Raw genomic sequence first — 21,604 nt, forward strand, 5'->3', positions numbered from 1 at the left:
TTCATAATTAAGTGAAATAGAAAACGTTTACCCATCGAAATTCCCCTCCATCGATGGGCGTAAACGATAGCTACAGGACAGCATTTTCCACTAGATATTTGCTATCTAGAAATTGATTTTCTTTTCATGGATTTCCATTAACAAAATCCACTGTGCAACGTGCATCATCAGCATCTCAGTCTCTGGTGCAGTGGTCCAGTCTGCAGTCTCCATTCTGGAGTCTCGACCTCGGCCTGTATGGCCAAGAGGCAATTCTGAAACTGCAGTCAGAGAGCAGAGACAGCGAAAGAAGCAGAAACAGAGACAGAGACACAGAGCTGGAGACGCAGAAATGTAATACACACATCAGGCAAATAAATTAGAAGGCAACTCCTTCGGCAGAAGGAAGCGTCAGGCAAGCCGCGCCTCGCCCCCAGTTCGCGCTTCAGAGTCATGGTGTCAGGGTGCAAGACTCGTACAAAATGGAGCCGAAAACAGGACAGGCACAGGGCAAGGGATAGGGCAAGGGATAGGGATAGGGACAGGGACAGGGACAGGGGAAAGGGTGTGCTGAGAGTCGGAGAGTAATGCAGACAATCCGTCATGCAGGTGTGAATGATTCATTAATTTCTCGCCTTCATACGAATTTTCAGTTAACATGCAAGCGGAACCGAAACGAGCCACAAAAGAGTTACGCAGCGCACAAGGAGGAGGCCGAATGGGAATGGCCCGGCAGAGGGTTTTGGGGTATGGGCTTTGGGTCTGGGTTTGGGTTTGGGGGATGGACGAACGATGACTTTAACTGGGACGTATGCCTGGCAGCACTCAGCTTTTAGCCCCCCCTCCGCACCCATCCAGCTTCAAGCTTCAAGCTTCGAGCTTAACGTCTTCATTACGCACGGCCATGGCCCACGTTTCCGCTTCCAACTCCTGGCCTCTGCCCCAGAACCAGAACTCCAACTCCAACTCGAACCTCAAGCAGACTCTGCTCTCCGTTTCTGTTTCTGTTTCTGTCTCTGACTCTGTCTCTGACTTGGTTGCCAATTTCGTTTTGCATTTTCAATTTTGTGGCATTTCCTTTGGCCAACAGACATCAGCGGGTGGCCGGGCGGTGCGCAGCTGGTGAGGATTGTGCTGCAGATCGTTGAGTGTTAATTAGTTGATGAGGCAGCCGAAAGATCAAATGCCAATTAAACATCAAAGTTGAACCATTAGTGGCCATTCCGAGTGGTTTATTGGCTATCAATTGGGAGTGGGTCCTGGAGCAAATCAACAATTTCCGCGTGACCTGGGTCAGACATCGATACACTGAATACTCTGTGAATACTCTGCGAATACTCTAAATTGCGAATATTCGCAACTAAATTTCACACGAATTCCCATAGCCGTTTTGGGGCCATAAAAAGAAGAAACGAACACTGAATGATCTTTTGCCTGCTGTTTTGCTGTTTGTTGTGTTGTGCCTGCTGGATCTTAATACAACAACAATTCATATTTTTTATTACACCTACTTTGAGGGCAAACGGCAGAAGATCGGAGCAGTCGAAGCCAGAGCTTGAGCCCCCCGAAAATGAAGGCGTTAACCAACTTTAATACATTTATTTGGGCCACAAAGCGAGTCGCCTTTTGCAGGATTGCGACTGAGAGCTGAGAGCTGAGACCTGACATTGGGAGCAGAGCTCGAAGGTTGTGGCTGATGCTGAAGCTGAAGCTGGGATCCATGTCCATGTCCATGTCCATGTCCAGGCGCAGGCGCAGCAGACGTTTGCCATATCTGTCCAAAGTAATAATTATGTTTCACGTTGTTATCCTAATTTACGTGCCCCAGAACACAGAGCCTAAACAGAGTCTGCTCTGTCCTCTCTCTCTGCGTGTCTGTTGTGGCCCCAGGGGCACTCGGTCTCGGACTTGGACTTGGGCTGCTCATCATCATCGTTCGGCGGCGGCGGCGGCGCATTTCACTGGAAAAATATTAAACACAAAGCGAGATACTGAAAATTGATTTCTCACCTTCGTGCACGTTATATTATGGAAGGTGTCCGTCCGTCCGTCCGTCCGTCTGTCCGTCTGTCTCTAGACTCTTTGTGCTTTATAATTAATTAATACACATACCTGTGGCCCCCCTCTGTAGTCCCTCTGCTGTACCTGGACCATATAAATATGCGGATTTTGGATTTGGATGTGTTGCTTGGGTCGTGATTTGCACGCCCGCCGCGAATTTCATTTGACGAGAGAGACACACCACACAGCACACAGCACACACAGCACAAAAAATAAAGAAAAAACATTTCAATAATCATAATCTGTGCGACAGGGAGAATCCCAGAGAATCCCACCAGACAGCCTGTCGCAGCTCCCTCCCTGCGCCAACTTGCCTCCGTGGCATCCAGCTGGTGTGCTCTCCTCACTCGTAAATTAACATTTATCTGTGAATTTATTGCATCATCGAGAAAAGTTTTCAATTCGCTGGAGCAGCCACAGACAGAGACGCAGCCAGCGGACAGCAGCCAGCGGACAGCAGCGAGCGGACAGTGGAAGAACGGGACTGCAGATGCTGAGCAGATGCTGAGGCGATGTTAAAGGTGTTTGGCTTTGACGCTCTCCCCCTCCGCACCCCTGGGTGCACCTGTTGGTCAATGGGAAATTTATTTGTCATTCCTCTTGCGCCATTTGTCGTGGCTTTTAATTTGCTTTCAGAGAAGCGCAGCTTAGTTTTTCCAATTCAGTTGAGTCTCAGCAATTCCCTTTCCCAACGCTTGAGTTACGATGATGCGGCGTTGGGTTGAGGCCAAAGTTGATTGGAAATCTTGATTGGGGTAAATTGTGATGAAGAAGCAGCGAGGAAGATCCACAAATATAAACTAATACTTCCAGGCTTTCCTTTCTGCTCTGTAGAGTATTCAAAATATTGTTTACTCTTCTCTGTTTTTGTGCTAAGCGGGTTTTTTCTTCTTCATATTGTTTGAGGGCGACTCGCTCGCACTCCTCGTTGTGGCATGCAACTCTCCTCCCTCCACCCTCCTCCGTTGTGGCTGTGACATTTTAAAATCGAGCATGGCATATAAAAATTTGTATGATATGATTTTTATAGACTTCAAATCGATTTTTTTATGATCATCGTTGGCTCGTTTTATGCGCTCGCCGCGCCGCTGCTTTATGTGACAGCAGAGCAGAGCGGAGGGGGGGACAGGTATGTGGTGTGGTGTGGTGTGGCTTGGAATGGGAATTCTCAGATCGCTTTTGAGCATGTAATTATGTAATTATGTGTGAGGGCAAACAATTTAAAAGAGTCACAAATATTTATGCCCTGTAGGATTGTCGCTTGTGCAGAGCTGTCGATGATGATGATGATGATGATGATGTTAATGATGATGTGGAGAACCGACCGTTAGGTCTTTGCCTTATCGCTGCACTGGCATCGAAGATTGAGGCATAAGGCCATATGCTGCACACACAGCATTGGCAGTCCATTGGCCAGGCCAATATCCGGTGCCCCTTGTGGCCACCTGTTGTGCCCCTTTTTCTATGTGCGCAGCAGCAGCAACATTTTCTTAATTTAATTTTTTGCACTCTTCTTTATGTGCAGAACTTAAACTTCAACTTCGCCCTCGTCCTCATGCCCTCGCTGATGATTAATAAAGAGCAACAGCTGGCAACAGCAAACGGCAAACGGCAACAGCCGCCAATTCCCTTTGCCCATCGATGGCAAAGGAAGATCCCGAAAACCCACAGAGAACTTTTGAGTGGAGTTAACTTTCTTTTTATTGGATCTATATACAAAACTATTTACAATGGGCAGGGGGAGGGGGAGGAGAGTGTCTGCTGCTCATGTCTTGTACACCGAGTTGCCAGTTGCCACCTCGTGGTAGCTGCGCAGGCGATGGTAGGCGCAGGCCACGCGGCATCCCTGGCTGCAGAACCCACGATCGGCGCACATTGAGGTGGCCAGACTCAGCTGGGCGACGGCCAGGACGCGGCAGTAGTCGTGGCACATGAAGCAGTCGGGCCTGCCACGGCACAGGGCTGGTGGTGTGGGATACGCCAAGGCCTGGCGATAGCAAAGCTCCCGGCACTGGGCTATCCGCAGCGGTCGTCGCTCCTCCATGGATGATGATGCAATGGCGGCGCCCAGCGCACTGCCAGCGAGAGCAAGCACAGAGATGATGCAGAAGAAGTTGTGTGTCCTGGTTGTGGTCTTCATGGCTGGGGAATTCGTTGTTGTTGGACTTCAATTGTCAGTTGGTGGCAGCAGCTCTTGTCTGTTGGCAGTTGTCGATCGTTTGACGTTTTCTTGGCTTCTGGTGCAGTCGTTTGCCTCGGCTAGCCTTATATCCTCTCTACCCCGCAACGGTTTTCATTCACAAAAACGGTCGGAAAATCCCGGCTCGATGACTACCTGATCCCGGATATTACCTACGGCTCTAGGTCGAGGATTGGCAGCGGCGGAACGGGCCTAAAGGTAATTGATAACACGTGTGCGCTCTGTCATGAATGGTGAACAGGAATGGAAATCCCTAGGAATTTCCATCCATTGATGATGGCTTTGGGTAAGCGCCAGTCGTTACCTGCAGCCCCGATCCCGATTCCGATCCCGCCGCTCCGTCGATGCCTGATCCCCGAATTTGACAGAAGTTGTGACAGTTTTTATTATTGCGTAATACGTTTCGACCTGATGCCACCAGTCATTACATATCGACTCAAGTACCTGCATCCTTTTTGAAATTCATTCAAAGAAAATGCGTAAATATTCGATGCTGAAACGGACAGGGTGGCGTCATCTAGCCGTCCAGCCTGCTGCCTAGCGCCATCTACCCATCAGAGTTAACATTCGCGTAAAGGTGAATAGAAAGCAACTAAAAGTGGGAGCCACAGTCTATTGCATGTATCCTGTATGTACAATGTAGCTGTACATGCGACATTTGATGTCAACTTCAAGTAACAAAACATTTGCTGACAAGTTTTTACGCCAGATGTCGCCGCTGTAGCTCCACGATTTACTTTGAGCACTCAACGAATGTTCATTTGCAAGGTTCGTTAAGTTTTTGAGAGTATTTGTAGCCAAGAACTGGAATGTTTGGCGTGCGAATGATATTTACATCAATTCAAAATGAATACCTGAAATGCCATCAATGGGTTACAATGGCAGTTTTCGATCTAAGTACCATGAAGCTCCTTACGAGCCAAACTTTCTGGGGTTTCTATAAGTTCAATGAGTACAGTACCTGCAAAGGAGCCTCTGGAAATTATTCTGATTCTTAATTGCCTCCGAGTATGACTCCTACGAGTTCCAGTTGAGATGAGGCTTAGCCTCCTGGTTCTTGAAGGCTTCAACAAAAATATATATTCATGCATCTTAAGTTCCTTCAGGGTGCAGCCTGGAATAGACAACCAAAGTGGCATCCAAAAGCAACATTCAGCTCTTGAAACACATTTATATGCCCTTGAGCTCCAGCCAAGTCTCGTAGGTTTGTGCCCTGAATATCATTCCATATTCCCGATGGATCAAATATTTCATAGCCAAAAACCACCATGGGAAGCACACATCCAAAACACATTCGCTGTCCACAGAAACTCATTTACAAGTTGGTTTTTTTTTTTGTCAAACTTTGGTTATAATTTTTATTCAATATCTTAACTTGTTCCTTCCTTCACGCTCTCCCCACCTTCCGCCCCTACGGCTGGGCATTTGCTTCTTCTCTGTTCTCTTTCATGCGGTTCATCTTTCTCATTGCTTTCTTTCTTGCAGCCGTGTGCGGGGTTTTCACACATTTTAAACATAGATTGAGAAATTATTTATAATATATATATGCATATGTGCAGACCGTATCTGTGTCTGCAGCTGTATCTGTATATCTGTAGTTTATATATTAAACATGTAGTATAATTTATGTAGCATACACACACACAAAAAAAAAAGGTTTCTAAAAAAAATAAACAAAAATTATCCTTAAGACGAAAACGTTAACGGTGTGGCGGCGTGTGGTGTCCAGAGGGGACACTTTCTTTGTATCTTTTGTTGCCACACCGTCTGTATCTGTATCTGTATCTGTATCTTCACGGTGTTCTTCCCAGCGTTCGTCATTCCCCATCCTGGTTCTCCTCCTCTTTCACTGTGGCTTCTGGTTCTTTGGTGGTGGCGTTTGGTGCTGCTGCTGCTGCTGCTGCTGCTGCTGGGCTTGCTGCTGTGTCTCGTATCGCTGTCGCAGGGCGGTTAGGGCGCTCAGGAGTCGACTATTGGCCGCATCCAGTGCCGCTATCTGCTGCCCCTGCTCCTCGATGACGCGCTGCTTGTGGGACAGCGCCAGCGACATCTTTAGCTGCTCTCGACGCAGCTCCTCCTCCATGGTAATAAGCCTGAACAAAAGCGAAACACTCAATCAGGACATTGACTCCCTTTTCCTCTCTGTCTCACTCACCTGTCGATGATGCTGCGCATGGTGGACTCTGACTGGAGGCTTAGGTTGTTGCTGCCATTGCTGCCGTTGCTGCCGGCGGCCCGCTGCAGGAACAACTCATCGCTGGAGTCCCGCAGCTCGGCCTCGTCCCTGTCCAGGGTGTGCCGCAGCGTGTCCAAGGTCTGCTGCAGCAACTGAATCTCCCCATTCTGATCGTAAACCTTTCCCAGACCCGACTCAGAGGTGCTGCCGGCTCCTCCTCCTCCTCCGCCGCTGCTACGCAACTGACGCCGTCGCTTTCCCTCCTGCAATTGACTGCAGTGACCTGTGGGAGCAGAAAGGAAGTCAATTAGCATAATGGAACCTACAGGACTTCCCCGCCCCCACTCGTTTGCTTACCCTCCGTGTCCGTGCTGCTGTCAGAGAGCGTGCGCGCTGAATCCAAGCTGAGACGCCGCTGGGCCGCCGACGTTGAGGAGCCCACACTGCCAGCCGTGCTGCCCGGATACTGTTGCTTCATCTGCTCCTGCAACTGGTGCTGCTGGTGCTGCTGCTGTACGAGCTGTTGGTGGTGATGCGCTTGGGGATGCTGATGGTGTCCCGGCGTGGACATGGCATAGCCCATGCTCATGCCTCCAGCACTGCCGTAAACATCCTCGCGCTTCAGTGGCCCCCCACCACCGTTGAGTCGTCCGTACGCTGAGGCTGAGCCCTTGCCACCCAGATTCGAGACGGAGGCCGAGGTCGAGGAGCTGCTGCCGCCGCTAAGGGAACGCTGCGCTTCCATTTTGGTTGAGCCGACACCTGCGCCGGCCGCCGCAGCCGCCGCATAGCTGTAGTAATTCTCCGCCGATAGCTGCTCGTCCGAGGAGCTGGGCGTCAGGGTGGCCGGGTCCAAGGCACCGCCGCTGTTGAGGAACGCGGCACGTGCGGCCACCACCCCAGCACCGAGAGGCTTCTTCAGGCGCTGCCCAAACTGCTGCTGCTGCTGCTGTTGAGGAGTTGCTGTGGCTGCAGTGCTGGCTGCTCCTCCTCCTCCTCTGGGCTGTGGACCGTTCTGCAGCTGATACGAGGGATTCTTGAAGGCCAGCGGCGCATTGTGATGCGAATGATTCATTGCGGCCTTCAACTGGCTCTCCACGGGACTGGAGGACTGCGAGGGCGAGGGATTCGTGGAGATGCTCTGATAGCCAGAGCTGCAGTGACTGCTCTTGGCCGACAGTTGCTCCTTGAGGGCAGAGCTGCTGCCCGGCGGAGCTGATGCTGCTGCTGCTGCTGCTGCTGCTCCTGCTGTGCCTGTGGGCATCTGCTTTAGGTGTCCACCCTGCTGGTTATGCTGATGCTGCAGCTGATGATGCTCCGCCACATCATGCTCCTCCGCATACTTGAAGAGATCGTCAAGATCCTCCAGATTCTTGGGCATATTCGAATTGGGATGCAGGTTCGACTGGTGCTGCTGCTGCTGCTGCTGTCGCGGGTAGCCCGCTCCCGTTGCCGCTCCTCCGGAGTGATCCGGTATGCCCAGATTCAGTTTATGCTGATGCATACGGCCCGCTGAGACGCCACCCAAGCCGCCACCGCTGGTGGACTTCATCATGGGCGTGGGTGACTTGCGGACAAAAGCGCTGCTTGTGTCGAGGCCAGAGATTTGTATCTGGAACTCCCTGTCATGCATGTCATCATAGCTGCCCTGATTGTTGTTATTGTTAATCGGATTGGGATTGGGATTGGGATTGGCATTGCCGGGACTTCCATTGCCATTGCCATTGCGTGGCAGTGTCCTGGATCTGCTGGTGGATGAGGAGGGACTCTGACTGTGGCCGCTCTCGTACTCGTTGCCATTCTGGTGGCCATGTCCATGGCCATGGATGTGCCCCGAGCCATTGACCACATACTGATACGACTGCCCCAGACGTTCCATCCGATCCATGCGCTCCATTGTGCTCGAAGCACTCGTCTGCGGTCCGGGCGGACAGTGCAAATGCTGCGACTGGTGATGCGAGTGGAGCTGCTGCTGCTGCTGCTGCTGTTGCTGCGTGTGCGAATGCAACAGATTGCTGCTGCTGCCATTCAACGATGAAGATGCCATCGAACTTTGCGACTGGGCATGCTGCAAGCCTCCTCCATACTGCTGCTGCTGCTGTCCCGCACCCACGCCAGCAATGGAGCTCTGCGAATTGGAGTGCAACTGCATCGGATGCTGCTGCTGCTGCTGTTGCTGCTGTTGCTGCTGCTGCTGCTGCTGCTGGAGAAGTATTCCATTGACCGTGGGATCGTTATACCGAAAGATATTCTTCTCCAGGGAATTGGGTGTGAGGACACCCCGCATGATGCCACGCTCCGCGGACAGCGGCTTGCTCACAATCGCATGCTGCGGCTGTGCCAGCTGTGTCTGCTGTGGCAGCAGCTCGGCCAGACCCCCACCAGCCGACGAGGAGGAGGAGGCAGCCATGCCCATGCCCATGCCCATGCCAGCGCTGCTGGGCTGTCGATTCTCCTGATTCTCGCTGGTGGCTATCGAATGCGTGGACGTGGGCAAATATCCGCCTGGCAGCGCCATGCCGAGGCTTCCCTGCTCGCGGGCTTTGGTTATGTCATCGAGGATGTGCTGCAGGGGATCCAGCTCGTGCTGTCGCGCCTCCGGCAGCTTGGCCAGGCTCTCGCTGAGCAAGCTGTGCAGAATCGACAGCTGCTTGCCCTGATCAATGTAGCCCGCCCAGTCGAGTATCGAGTCTGGGGTCGGGTGCTCCGGCCGCGTGGATATTATCTCCAGGAACTGCTGCATGCGATCGGCCTCCTGCTCGAGGAAATCGTTCAGGAACTCCATAAAGTTCTCCTTGCCCTGGAAGCGCGTGAAGTTGGCCAGCGTCTGGAGCGTCTTGGCGACCAGCGTGAGGTTGCGGGTGGCCCGGGCCGACGGCAATTCGCTGGTGATATTAAACAGCGACGGCGACAGTATGGCCGGGCACAGGAAGCGCAGGAAAATGCTGGCCGAGATCAAATTATCGGCCATATCCTGGCGCCCCAGCTGCTGCAGGCGCTCACGGAACGTGGCAAAGCAATTGCGCAGCTGGGCGGGGAAATGCTTGTGCGACTCGTAGATGCATTGCCAGGCATTGCGGACAGCGGCACGCAGCGCCGCCTGCTGACGCTGCAGGGAGCCCGCCGAGGAGCCGCTCGCCTTTGTGGGATCCACCTCGCAGTCACGCTCCGAGTGGATAAGCTCGTTAATGGGCGCCGAGAGGGTGTCCTGCAGATACTGTTCGCCGGTTAGCTTCAGGAATGCCTCCATGCTCTTGGTGGCCAGCGAATTGCCACGGAACGTGAGCCGCTGATCACCGACGCGCAGCAGATCGAGGGCCACCACATCGGTGAGAAAGGCACCGGCCAGCCCCTGGGCGTGCATCAGCAGCACCAAGGCCTGGCCAATGTCCTCCTTGGCCTTGACACCAATCACCGGCTCGAGCGTCTCGCACACGCGCTTGTAATTATCCTTGAGATAGGCCAGAAAGTTGCCATAAATGTTAATGGGCAGGATGTCGGTGCTCTGCAGGCGGCACTTGATGCGCAGCGTTGGCACCTGCTCCTTCTCGCGATCCTTGCCGCTGCTGCCGTTGCTCTCCTTGCCATTGCCCGAGTGTCGGCCGAGGCTGTCGCCGGCCTTCTCGCTGAGTATCGGGTACCAGTGCTCGCAGGGCAGCCGCGAGCTTACCTCATGCACGGGTATCTTCACGGAGCCAACGAACTGATACTTGTCCCGCTTCTTCTTTTTGTCCACCTCGCGGAACACATTCACGGTGATCACATTGATCTCCGGTATGTCCGGGAAGTCGAAATGCTCGCCCCAAAACAGCAGATCCGTCTGCAGCTTAACGCTCGTCCGACCATACAGTGTCTTGTCCAGCTGCAGCTCACAGAAGTACTTCTTCTTGGCCGGCAGATTCTTGGCCTCGTACACCCACATCTTCAGGGAGTTGTCGGTGCGACGCGTGTGCTCGGCATTCGGTGCTATCGACTTGCGCAGCGAATATATCCACAGATCACGCTCCTGCCGTGAGCCGCACGAGTAGTAGCGCTCGCCGCGTGGTCCACCGCGCACCTGAAAGCAATGCCTGCGGCCCAGCACCGATTGATGGACGGGTGCCACACCCACGGCCCCAGTGCAGGAGAGATCTGCAGGAGGGTAAGCGTTCTTAGCAATCTTAATCTCTGATTTAATTATTGTTTAAACTCACCAATCGTGGACATAACCGCATGACTCGACAGCAGACTCTCATGCGAACGAGAGCCTCTCAAGCCGCCCGATCCGCGCTTCGTCCGCTCCAATTTGGTCACCGATTTGGTACGCTTCAAGGGATTGGATCTAACAAGAAACCGAAGGAGCAGTTTAGATAGAATTCACAATTTTTGTTTATTTTTCGACTTACTTTTTGGTAAAGAAATTTGTAAAACGCGATGTGGCATTGTGCTCCTGCTGCTGATGCTGTTTGCTGCCCAAAATGGGCGTTGTGGGCGCTGATCCCCGACGACAGGCCTTCTCGTAGGAAGTATCTGCAGGGAGAAAAAACAAAAAGGAGGATCAGAATATATATTATCCTCTTTTTTGCCATTTCCGGAAGGGAATTTCCTTGCTTTTTGGAGCAGTCCTCGCCCCACAAATGATGCATTTATTCCCTCAATCCCTTCCTGCCTCGCTCTGCTCTGTAAATTTTTGTTTTTTATGTTTTTTGGGCAAAACTGGTTTCTCGGTTGGAACGAACAAAAGAACGAACAGGCGGGAGAGCAGCAGCTGCTGCACACATCACCTGTCCCCCGGCAACGCCCCCGTTGTACGACCCTGTGCCAGAGTACAAAACCCATCAAGAGGCAGAGTTCATCAGGTACCACCAGCACACCACCATCCACATATGATTCATCATGTGCCTCATTACGGGAGGGATAAGAGGGACAACCGCTTGCTGCTTGTGGTTGCGACTCAAAACAGGTTTTCAATCTTCTTCTCATTTGTATCTTCCATCTCCGAGCACACAATCTTTTTTGTTCTTCAGCGTCTGCTGCTGCTGCTGCTGCCCGCCCGCACAAAGCGACCTTGTCCCGCAACAGCAGCAGACCACCCAACTGGATGAGGCTGCGGATGAGGCTGAGGTTGAGGATGAGGCTGAGGCTTAGTCTGCCTGCTAAACCCCCCCAAAGTGAGGCTGTGAGTCATTAAAAACAGCAAACATCGTTTCATTATTCACTCATGGGAGACACTGACGCCATTCCCATTCCAAGAGATGCAAACAGTCCGATATATTTCCACTCAAAAGGAGCTGCATTGGGGTGCCTTTTGGGTTGGTTCATTCCCCATTAAAGGAGGAACAAATATGCAAAAAAAAAACCATTGATTGGGTGTAGTTTATGTACCAACAACTGACGACTAAGACACACTGGAAGAGAGCAAGAGAACGCATCAGGCGCAGGAGAAAGCGTTTACCATTTTCATTCATTGAAATAATTGCACTTATAATGTCCCAAAGCTATCCATACCATATCGTATAGTCTCTAGCCTTAAAACCAAACGCACATCAAAAACAGAAACCAAAAAGCAACCTGACAAAAATGGCACATTTTGTAGGCTCACGCCCCACGCACAAGAACCGCCTGCCCATAGAGGGAAGACATAAAACAAATGTCCATAAATTTGGATGAAGAAGGCACAGCTGAAATATTCCCAAAAGAAATGCCACATCGGAACATGCTTACTGCTAAGCTACACTGTGAGTTTTGTTCATATTTTGATAGATATTTATCATCATATCTCCACATCGATTAGTTGTTCTGCCGTAAGTTTCCCGCAATAAGCCGACATGTACATGTGACGCTGAATCTCGCAGTAGAGAAACTTATTGATATCGCTGGTCAACAGCTTTCCAGTGTGGCATCTATTACGGGTTTGTCTGTTCCAAAAGTTTTTGTCAACCTTTCTCAATGTGCGCGCCCGCATGTAGATCTTGTGTGGAAAAAATGAGAATCTAGAATGTGTTCTCTCCCACGCTACGTTGCCATAGAGCGTGGACATTTGCTTGCAAACTGTCCCCAACTTGGCATCGTCTGGATAATAGTTGACGAGTGGATTTGATGCCATTCGAATACGGGGAATCCTACTATACTGTCCAATCGCCAGTCGCGTGTCCATCCACACATCCTCATAGTCCATCTGCTTCCACGTGTTCTTCACCGCTCTCCACGGAAGATTTCTGAGTCCGTATGTCCGTGCCAGCGGTATCGTCAGCTGTGTCTGATGCTGTGTGCTCTCATTGATCACGTTCGCCGTAGTTGTGGTTCTGCTGTCCATCTGAGGGTCGGCTGCAGGAATTTTGAATGATTTTAACCCAAACATACGAAGTCCCTTATCGGGAGGGTGGCCGTGCTTGTTGTTTGAGCCTTGGGTTTGGGTTTGCTTTTTGGTTCGGGTTTGAGGTTCAGGTTTTGTCGTTGTGCTGTAGCCGATGGCTGCTTCTTCGGGGTTGTCCTCTGGTGTCCCTGTCTGGGTTTCTGCTAGTCTCCAATGGTTAGCCACTGTGCTACTGCTTTGGGGTTCCACTGTAATACTTCTCTGGGGTTCTTCTGCTGTCCCTCCCTGGGTTTCTTCTAGTCTCCTCTGGGGAATCACTGTGCTAATGCTTTGGGGTGCCTCTGGGCTACTTCTCTGGGGTTCTTCTGGTTTATTCTGGGGATCCACTGTGCTACTTCCTTGCGGCTCCGCTGGAATATTTCTTTGGAATTCTTCTGGGCTGCTTATCTGCACTTCCACTGAACTATTTCTCTGGGATTCCTCTGGTTTCTTTTGGTTGACCTCTTGTAACACTCTCTGCGGTTCATCTGTTCTCCTTGGGGTTGCCTCTTGCGTACTGCTCTGGATTTCCGCTGTGCTACTGCTAGGAGAATCTTCTGGTATCATCTTGGATACCTCCGGTGTGTTCGTTCGTCTGTCTGGCATCGTAATCATGATAGTGTCATCGAGTGTTTCCGAAGATGGCGCTGAAGTACTTGCTCGTTTTTCTCTCCATGCAAATTCAGAAGGCTCTGCCTCTACGGACTGCGATATTGGCGCCGCTTTGAGGACTTGAAAATGGAACATCATCTGCGTTTGTGGATACATTGCATGGCTCAGAAAGTAATCCAACAAAAAAACCCCGAAAAACTTACTCTAATCAGGAAGAACATGCACAGCGTGGAGGACACGCGCATCGGGTACATTTTCAAAGGGAATTTAATGCCAGCAAAATTGTTTCACATATAATTTGCATGAATATAAAGGGAATATATTTCAGATTTCAATGAAATACTTAATACGATTTTGAGGAAAGAGCAGCGCATACTTTGTCAGCTTTTCATTCATATTTTTACATAATATTTCACCTTTTATTCTCACAAATTCCGTTAAAGTTCTCATTCGGAAACCGCTCCACTTCCATTCCACCATACGAGAAGTTCCCCCCACGCATGTTGGCATGGATGGCTGTAAACAGCCTTCTTCTATTTTTTGGAGCGAAGAAGATCATCAGCTTAGAGATCACCTTACGTGCGTATATGGTCAGGTGAAGTCAGACCCAAGCCTAGACCCAGTTCCAGGGCTTATTACAGCCATACCCCCAACACCATATGTGGGGTGTGTGTGTGTGTGTGTGTGTAATGATTCGTTGCTTAAATGTTATGAATGATGCTCTTTTGAATTTCGATGACCTCCTCCGGAGGAGATCATCATCATCACCATCGTCATCTCCGAAATATGGCTCATCGTTTGACTCATCCAAAAGCGCACATTTCTGTGTGGTTGGGTTTTCTTTCCAAATTCTTCCAATTAAAACGGATTTCATAAAGTGAAAGCACGATAAGAAAACAGACTAAAATCAATCAGCAGGCAAAACGAATGGGAAAATATCGATGGATGTATCGGGTCGGGTCGGATCGGATCGGATACCTTGTGGCGGGGGGCGGCATGCATCTGCTGCTGCTAAACGTGCGATAAGGTCGCCTCAATTATCACCGTATATCAGCGTATGGTGGAAAATGTGGAAAATGAAAGGCTGACGGACGATAAGAAGTCGAAAATCAATAAACTAAACCAAGAAAGATGACAGGCAAACATCTGGTCCGGTCAGAATACCCCAGGAAAATATTCGGACTGCCACACAAATCAAAGATCATAAATTTTCCTTTCAATTTTCATTATGTTTGCGCTTCTTCTTAGCATTTCTCTATGTGCTTCTCTTCTATTTCTTGTGTGTCCGTGTGTGTGTCTGACGACAGCTTTATCGACAAAGAAAAAAACAACAAACTCAACCTCCTTTGGGTGAATGTCGTTACAAAAGCGTTTTTCGTCTTATCAAATTACAAATAAAAATGCAACTGCAACTGCAGCTGACCCCGTCACACGCCCCACCCCTTCACCTTCCATTCCCTCATACCGCACACTCTTCCAGCTCCGCCAGCAGTGCATCAAAGAGCAAGATAGAGAGTGAGAGAAAGAGAGGGATATGCTTTTACATGCATGCTTCTGCCATTAATGGGTAAGGCAATCGACACTAGTGCGCCGAATGAAGATGTTTCCATCGCCCACTGCCTAACCTTCTTACAGAACATACCTTGCAGAAAAACAAAAACACACAGATGGCAGCAACAATTTTAGTTTTTAAAATAAAGCCGCTCGTTTGTTTAGCATTCATTTCGCTCTCTTTTCCATTCCCGCACAAACGATCACATTTGTTTGCCCGCTCCCTCTCTCTCTCTCTCTATCTTCTCGTTCACTGCTCTCGCTGCTGCTGCTGCTCAAAACTGGTTTCTTGTGCGGGTGTTTAGATGTGTGTGTACGAGTGTGTGCATGTGAATCATAATCAAAAACAGCAACAAAGCCACAAAATTGAAATTGTAGCCAAAGAGAGCGAGCGGAACCAAGGAGGAGGGGAATGGATTGAATGGAGAGTGTAAGAGCAAAGCAGTCTGAAGAAACGACACAGTACAACACACACGCACATACACACACACAGAGGCACAACTTTAATGAACCAAAATTAGCTGCAAATTGCAATGCAAATTTTGTTCATAGCAATCAAGTGACAATTTTAACGGTATCAATCGATGGCTGGTCCCTCTGGTTCTCTCTGTCTGTCTGTCTCTCATTTGAAATGCAGCTCACTTGGGGCGCTTCCAAGTACTCCCAGATGTGTTTATGTATGGCAAACTGATTCCAATTCACAATACACATTTCAAGTAGTAAAGTAGAAAACTGCTGCGTCCATTCCTGGAATACAAAATCAGAATGCAAGAGGATGCCCGACAGCCGACAAACAGACAGAGACAGAGGTACAGGGGCGGACAGCAGTCCGGTACACTTTCCTATCATTTTCGGTTCAATTCAGTTTAGTTGAGTTGAGTTCTATTTCATTTCAGTTTTCAGTTGAGTCCCATTGTGCGACGCAACGCTTGACTGCTGCTACTTCTTCTGCTTCTGCTTGTGTTTCGTCCCATGGCCAACCAAATTGAGCTACAATTGAGGTAAACAATTGGGCTACGCAACGCAAAAGAAGAAGACGGAGAACGAAAAGTAGAATGTAAGCGGAATGGAACGTCTTTTGAGGGAGGAGAACAGCACCAATTCGACACACCTCCCTCCCCTTTCGATGCTTCTGCTTTTTCTGCTGCTGGAATGATGATGATTATGATGATGTCTGATGGTAGACGTTTGCAGAACGTCGCAAAAAGGAACGCACGAAACAGGAAGGCTTAATATTAAGAGCGGGATAATGGAATGGTTGAATGGGGTACGGGTATTGGAATTCTCAGGGTGTGGGGTGTGGGGTGTGTGTGTGCTAGGTGCCATCTTATCTTATCGTGACCATACATGCTTACGTATGTACGTGTGTGTCGTCTCCCCCTTCTCACTCACACTCTCTAGGCAACAACACCAGCAGAGCGTAAATATAATGCAAAATCGATCGTAACGATATGAAATTGGGGGGGAAACGCGCGGGGAATGGAACGGATCGTTTCCGAACCCTATGTTTGGGGGTTGTTCTTTCCCTTTTCTTTTTGTTTGATCGATTGTAACAGGAAACACACACACACACACACACAAAACAAAGGAATGACGAACTAACGTAAGTAAAAACAAAACTAAAAAGAACGAAGAAAGACGTGAAGACTGAGGCAAAGTTGTTGAAACTTTTCCTTTAAAGACCTACCAGAATGATGTCCCGCATCATCGTCCGCTGTCACTGTCGTATCCTCCTCATCCACTGTTGCTGTTGTTGTGTTGCATCCTACGCCGGCTTCGGTGGCCGAGGAGGCTGTGGCATGCATCACCAGATCCTTGATCTTGAAACGCTCACAGATGAGCTCCTCGCAGTGATCCGTTTGAAAGTAGCTGTTCAGCTCGTCTAGACCCAGGGGGCAGACATCGTAGGGCAGATAAAAGTGCTTGCCCCAGCTGCCGGTGCCGATGCCACTGTCGCCAGCACAGCTGGACGACGCCGACAGCTGCTGCGAATACTGACTGCTCGAGTGCATCATCAACAGACTACTTTGGTGGGCAGACGTCCCTTCTCCGCCTGCCAGTCCCGATCCCACTCCGCCACCGATGGTCTTTAGCAGGGAATTGCTGCGCGACACCTTCGTGGAGTGGGCGCGTCGAATGAAGCTGAGCGATTTCTTGGGCGGCGAGCAGATCGCTGATGTGTGCACCGGCGGTGGACACGTGCCACCGGCAGTTGCATCCGCGGCCGTCAGCTTGGGCGTCGACTTGAGCAGAAAGAGGTTCTTCGGGGGGAAACTGTGCGTGATTATCGATGTGGCCGACGAGCTGCCCTGAAGCTTGTAGGGCGAGGAGGAACCACCACTTTGCTCTGGCAAATGGCTGGCCGTACTCCCACCGAACAGTTGCCGCTGTTTGGGCAGGTTGTGCTGCTGCGAGTGTGGATGCGGATACGGCGACTGGTGTAGAGCGGATGCCTCGCGGAGTGCTACTGACGGGGATAGGTTCTGGGGTAGGGTCTTCGATTTGGCTCGGAGCGTAATCAGCGTTGTGGTTGTCGTTGTCGTGGAATTACTGCTGCCGCAAGGTGATGACGCAGTCGCACTCGCACTCGCAGCTGCTGTTCCCGTTGCCGTTGATGTTGCTGTTGCGAGCCCTCTCTCCACAGTGGGCAGCGGTACGGCGAGTATGTTCGTGCGCGATCGCGACTTCATCAGCTTGATGGGCGTTGAGGTGTTCGTCTGCATGCGACTTATCTCTGAGTCATCGTCGTCGTCACCACCAGCAACCCCTTGGTTTACTGATGATACGCCGGACGACGATTGACGCGAATGCGCTGGGGACAGGGAGAGAGCCTGCTGCTTGGGCGGTGTCGGATTTGCCATCGCAATGTCCTGATCCTCATTAGAGTGACTTCTGAGAGTGGCGGTGGCGGCGGCGGCAGCGGCAGTTTGAGTGCACCCCCCGGGAGCACCTCCTTCCGAATCGCAGTCACTGCTGCCATTGAGGCTGATCACGTTCAACACGATCCCATATCGCTTCAGTTTCGAAGGTGAGGCCGTGGAAGATGCCGCGGCCGATGGCAGCGATTTGAGCAACTGTTCGCGATGCATCGCCTCCACCGAATTCTCCTCATCCTCGTCCGAGTCGGAATACTGGGCGGCATTCTCACTGCCGCTGATGCTCCAGTTGAAGCCGCACGGCGGTGACATTTTGTTGACCTTCCCTCCGCTCTGGCTACCACTTCTGTGGCTGCTGCGCTCAAAGAGCGCACTCACCTTGGCCACTCCGCTCTTAACGGAGCCCGACTTCCTCAACCCAAAGCCTTTCGATGAAGAGGACTGTTTTTGGGGGGGATGTGTGGTATGTTCGGGTGTGTTGTTGTTGTTGTTATTGCTGCTGCTACTCAGGCTGGAACTGCTGCTGCAGCTGCTGCCACCGTAGGGCGAGGATTCCTTCTCCTTTTGCTTCTGTTTATCCTCCTCCGCTTTGTCCTCTTCTTCGTCTTCGATCACTAATGGGACATAGAACGTGGAACGACGGCGTTGCGTTTTTTCCTCTGGCGTTGCTGTTGCTGTTACTGTTACGTTTGCGGCGTCGCTTCTTTGTTCTGTGTTTGTTGTTGTTGTAATGCTAGCGTCACTGGCGGTGGCCGCCTGAAACATTTTGGTGTGTGCGCCCGTTGTTTTCAATGGTCTCTGCTGCTGCTGCTGCTGTGCACAGGCGCCTCGCTGATCATTGCTCACACACACACACGCACATACAACACTCACACACACGCGCACAAAAAGGAGACAGAAAGAAAGAAGAGAGGGAGCAGAGCGTCCGTTCGTTGATGTGCAGGTATCTTCTCTTCTTCTCCTTTTTCGTCTGCAATTTGCTGACAAGCAATTTCTTGCTCTGTTGCTGCTTCTTCTTCTTATTCTGCTTCTTTTGTTTTTGTTTGTTGGTTGGTGTTGTTTTGTCGCTTGGTTTATAAAAATTATGCGCTCAAGTGCATTTCCGCGTTTGCAGCCAACGCTTTTTTTTCTTATTTCTTTCTCTTCTTTGATATCTCTGTTTTGTGGTTGCAATAGTCGTTGCTGTTGCTGTTTCGCTCTCTTGCTGCTTTTGTTTTGTGTCGTTTATCACTGTCGCGCATCACATCGTCGCTTGGGTTAACTTTTGATTTGGTTTTTAGTTGCAGCACCTCGAAAAAGCAGTGCTTCAGTGTAAAACACACTCACACAGACACTGCCCTGGAATGCCAGCATACACAAACAACACACACATGCACAGGACACAGTCGCGGGCACAACAGATGCTGCTGCATCAACACATTTTTTTCACATTAAAATGTATTAAAAGAACGTCCCAGAAGTGTCGGATGTCCATAAACCAAACAGGCAGGCGCAACAAATACGCCAACAAAAACACAACAATTGTTAAAACCACTTAACAACAAAAAAAAAGCAACCCGTACAACGCAACAAACAAAAAAAAAAACAACAGTAATACGCGTGCGCGCGCTCCAACCGCGGCTATTCCAATGTTTTGCAAGCGCCTGGGATAATTTTAGAATTATCGTATTTCAAGGGTATAAAAAACAGAGGTATCAACAACGGCCTCAACGCAAACGAGCAACAAAACAGAGCGGCCGAAGTAAACGGTAATTTGCGCGCGCTGGTATAAATACATGTACCATGAATCTATTTTTCAAACTAGAGAGCTCATTTCTGCGTTTCGAACTTAACCCACTAATCCCCCCTCTATTTAAACAGGTGATGAGAAACTAAAGTTAAGCAGCGGAAAATCATACTGTTTGCGAATTCATCTTGTAAATACATTTTTCCGTTTCCCTTTACACAAATTTTCCACGAAATTTTTCACCTGAACAATGCTAGAATTCTTAAAGTTTCATCAGTTTCGGCCAGTGTACCTCAACACCCACTGGTCGACAATGGGTTAATCGGGTGAGTTCCCTACCTAATAAAATTTTACCTTGCGAAAACGAGACAAAAAGAGAAAGAGGGAGAGAGCAAGATCATCAAGAGAGCAAGGAGTTTGTGTGCCAGAGAGAGTACGAAAAAAGCGAGCCACATGGACTTGTCAGTGCGCTACGAAGTATGTTCGAATAACATTCGTGTATAAACTATTGGCAGATATACATATGTACATACGTATATTGTAAAAAATACATATGTATGTTCATATGTGCTATGCATATGCAGGCAATAGCGATCGCTGGGGGAAATATTCACTCCCGCCCATCCCGTATCAAAGCAAAGGGTAAATCTCATTTGGTTATGAGCGATCGATGAACCAAATCAATATGCCCTGCTTATGGCAGTGGGGGGTAGCGCACAAAGTGTACAAGAAAAGGAATGGAAAGCCACCAAAAAGCAACATAAGGGCGTGAGTGGCAATGTGCCTCGTAATTGATCTAATTGAGAGAGAACAGGTTTGTCTGTGTGCTGTGTGTGTGTGTGTCGGTAGGTACATGTTTGTACATACATATATTTATATGTACATATATGTATATTTGTCCCACTACTTAGCCCGGCAACGCATAATATAAGCAAATTAGAGAGTGCCGTTCTCCAGTCTCCACCCCACCCCACCCTTTGTAACACAACGCTCTACTCTACCTTTATTATCGTGCCATTCCTCTTTCCTCTTTCTACCGCTAGGCATACAATTCTCCTCTTTCCACCCCCGCTTGAAGCAGTGGACATGCCTCTCTGCGTTGCGGAAGTGCGTGACTAGGGGGTTTTATGCGACACGTTCGCCTCCGCTCCTTTACCATTGTTTACCTATAGGCATTACCTTAACGGAACGGAACTGCGCGACTTGTTTATGAGCACCGGCATCGACTCGGCAGTTCCATTTTAGTAAGCATTAGCCTAGGGCACAATGAACTGTTATGTCGCACATGCCGGCAGTGGGTTTGGGGGCGGAGAAAGAGTTTTCAACCCTATATCCCAGGTGATCGTTACATAAGACATACACGCGCACATACATGCATACATATATACATACATACGTACGTACGGATATTTCTCACATGAATTTCTCAAAAGCATTCTTTCTGTTTGCGCTCCCTTTGTTACCCTTCCGGACAGGAAGGGTCTACCTTCTTTCCCCTTCCCAATCATTTCTACACTATTTCAACGGTTTTTTTTTTATGGTGACTGGCGCCCCAGGCTATTTGCGGCCAAGCGGACAACTAATCAAGAAGCGTTTGAAAACCGTTGCATACTTTTAGGTTGGCGGTGTATAATGCATGTAGAAATAATGTAGAATTGACGATCGAAGACATTTCATGCATGGAGATAAGATATTTTCTTTTATATGGGTTATATCTGCTGGTGGAATTTATTTTTGTGATCCACGGAACTTATTTGATCGTTTGTGGAAGTGCAATTATTTCATAATTATTCCATCGATCATATTTATTATCACAGTTGAGAATTTCCCACATTCAATTATAATGTAAAGCCAGTAACTGAACTGAAATCGATACACCATGTATCTGGTCTGGTATCATTGTATCTTTTACCGAAATTTCTATGTCAATAGCTTCCCAGACAGACAATTGTTTGCTCAGCGAATGCCAGAGATAGTTCCTCCCGTAATTCACACCCGCAGATAATCCGCTGCTGTGGCTCCCCTGCCTTCCTCTGCTCTTGAACGATCGCATTACGCTGAGCTGACAAAAAATAAAAAATAAACGCCC

At 49.5% G+C, this 21,604-nt stretch overlaps 4 protein-coding genes across 10 annotated transcripts in view; 1 reads left to right on the plus strand and 3 right to left on the minus strand.

Moving 5' to 3' along the window:
• The window catches only part of LOC117903627 (DNA topoisomerase 1), a 126,209-nt gene that overhangs the window by 71,207 nt on the left and 33,398 nt on the right, over nt 1–21,604 (plus strand). The gene's annotated exons all lie outside the window — the stretch shown is intronic.
• LOC117903624 (ras GTPase-activating protein raskol) overlaps nt 974–21,604 on the minus strand; it is a 48,320-nt gene continuing 27,689 nt past the window's right edge. For 3 of the 7 annotated variants that reach the window (XM_034815888.1, XM_034815889.1, XM_034815887.1), the window contains 5 exons: nt 10,802–10,925; nt 10,610–10,737; nt 6,774–10,547; nt 6,396–6,699; nt 5,846–6,333 (listed from right to left, as the gene is read on the minus strand). In XM_034815888.1, the coding sequence (XP_034671779.1) occupies nt 6,087–6,333; nt 6,396–6,699; nt 6,774–10,547; nt 10,610–10,737; nt 10,802–10,925 (4,577 nt within the window). In that variant the 3' untranslated portion in view covers nt 5,846–6,086. Of the gene's footprint in view, nt 994–5,845; nt 6,334–6,395; nt 6,700–6,773; nt 10,548–10,609; nt 10,738–10,801; nt 10,926–16,600; nt 19,507–21,604 lie in introns of those variants that run through there. The other 4 variants (XM_034815883.1, XM_034815884.1, XM_034815885.1 and 1 more) reach the window with 4 other exon arrangements.
• LOC117892022 lies at nt 3,806–4,258 on the minus strand. Its single transcript, XM_034797921.1, has one exon. It carries the CDS (start codon nt 4,178–4,180, stop codon nt 3,806–3,808), a length of 375 nt encoding a protein of 124 aa, XP_034653812.1. The 5' UTR covers nt 4,181–4,258.
• Nucleotides 12,151–13,726, minus strand: LOC117903634 (mucin-5AC-like). Its single transcript, XM_034815907.1, has 2 exons — nt 13,566–13,726; nt 12,151–13,500 (listed from the first exon to the last, which is right to left on the minus strand). The coding sequence occupies exons 1-2, from the start codon at nt 13,614–13,616 to the stop codon at nt 12,169–12,171; spliced, it is 1,383 nt and encodes a 460-aa protein (XP_034671798.1). The 5' UTR covers nt 13,617–13,726; the 3' UTR covers nt 12,151–12,168.

This window comes from Drosophila subobscura, chromosome A (genome assembly GCF_008121235.1).
Source record: "Drosophila subobscura isolate 14011-0131.10 chromosome A, UCBerk_Dsub_1.0, whole genome shotgun sequence".
NCBI classification, from domain to species: Eukaryota; Metazoa; Arthropoda; class Insecta; order Diptera; family Drosophilidae; genus Drosophila; species Drosophila subobscura.

Coding starts and splice junctions, on each gene's coding strand:
- LOC117892022 (XM_034797921.1), bottom strand. CDS start 4,180: ATGAAGACCACAACCAGGACACACAACTTCTTCTGCATCATCTCTGTG.
- LOC117903634 (XM_034815907.1), bottom strand. CDS start 13,616: ATGTACCCGATGCGCGTGTCCTCCACGCTGTGCATGTTCTTCCTGATT. Junction 13,501..13,565: donor GCATGTTCTTCCTGATTAGA/GTAAGTTTTTCG, acceptor CCACAAACGCAG/ATGATGTTCCATTTTCAAGT.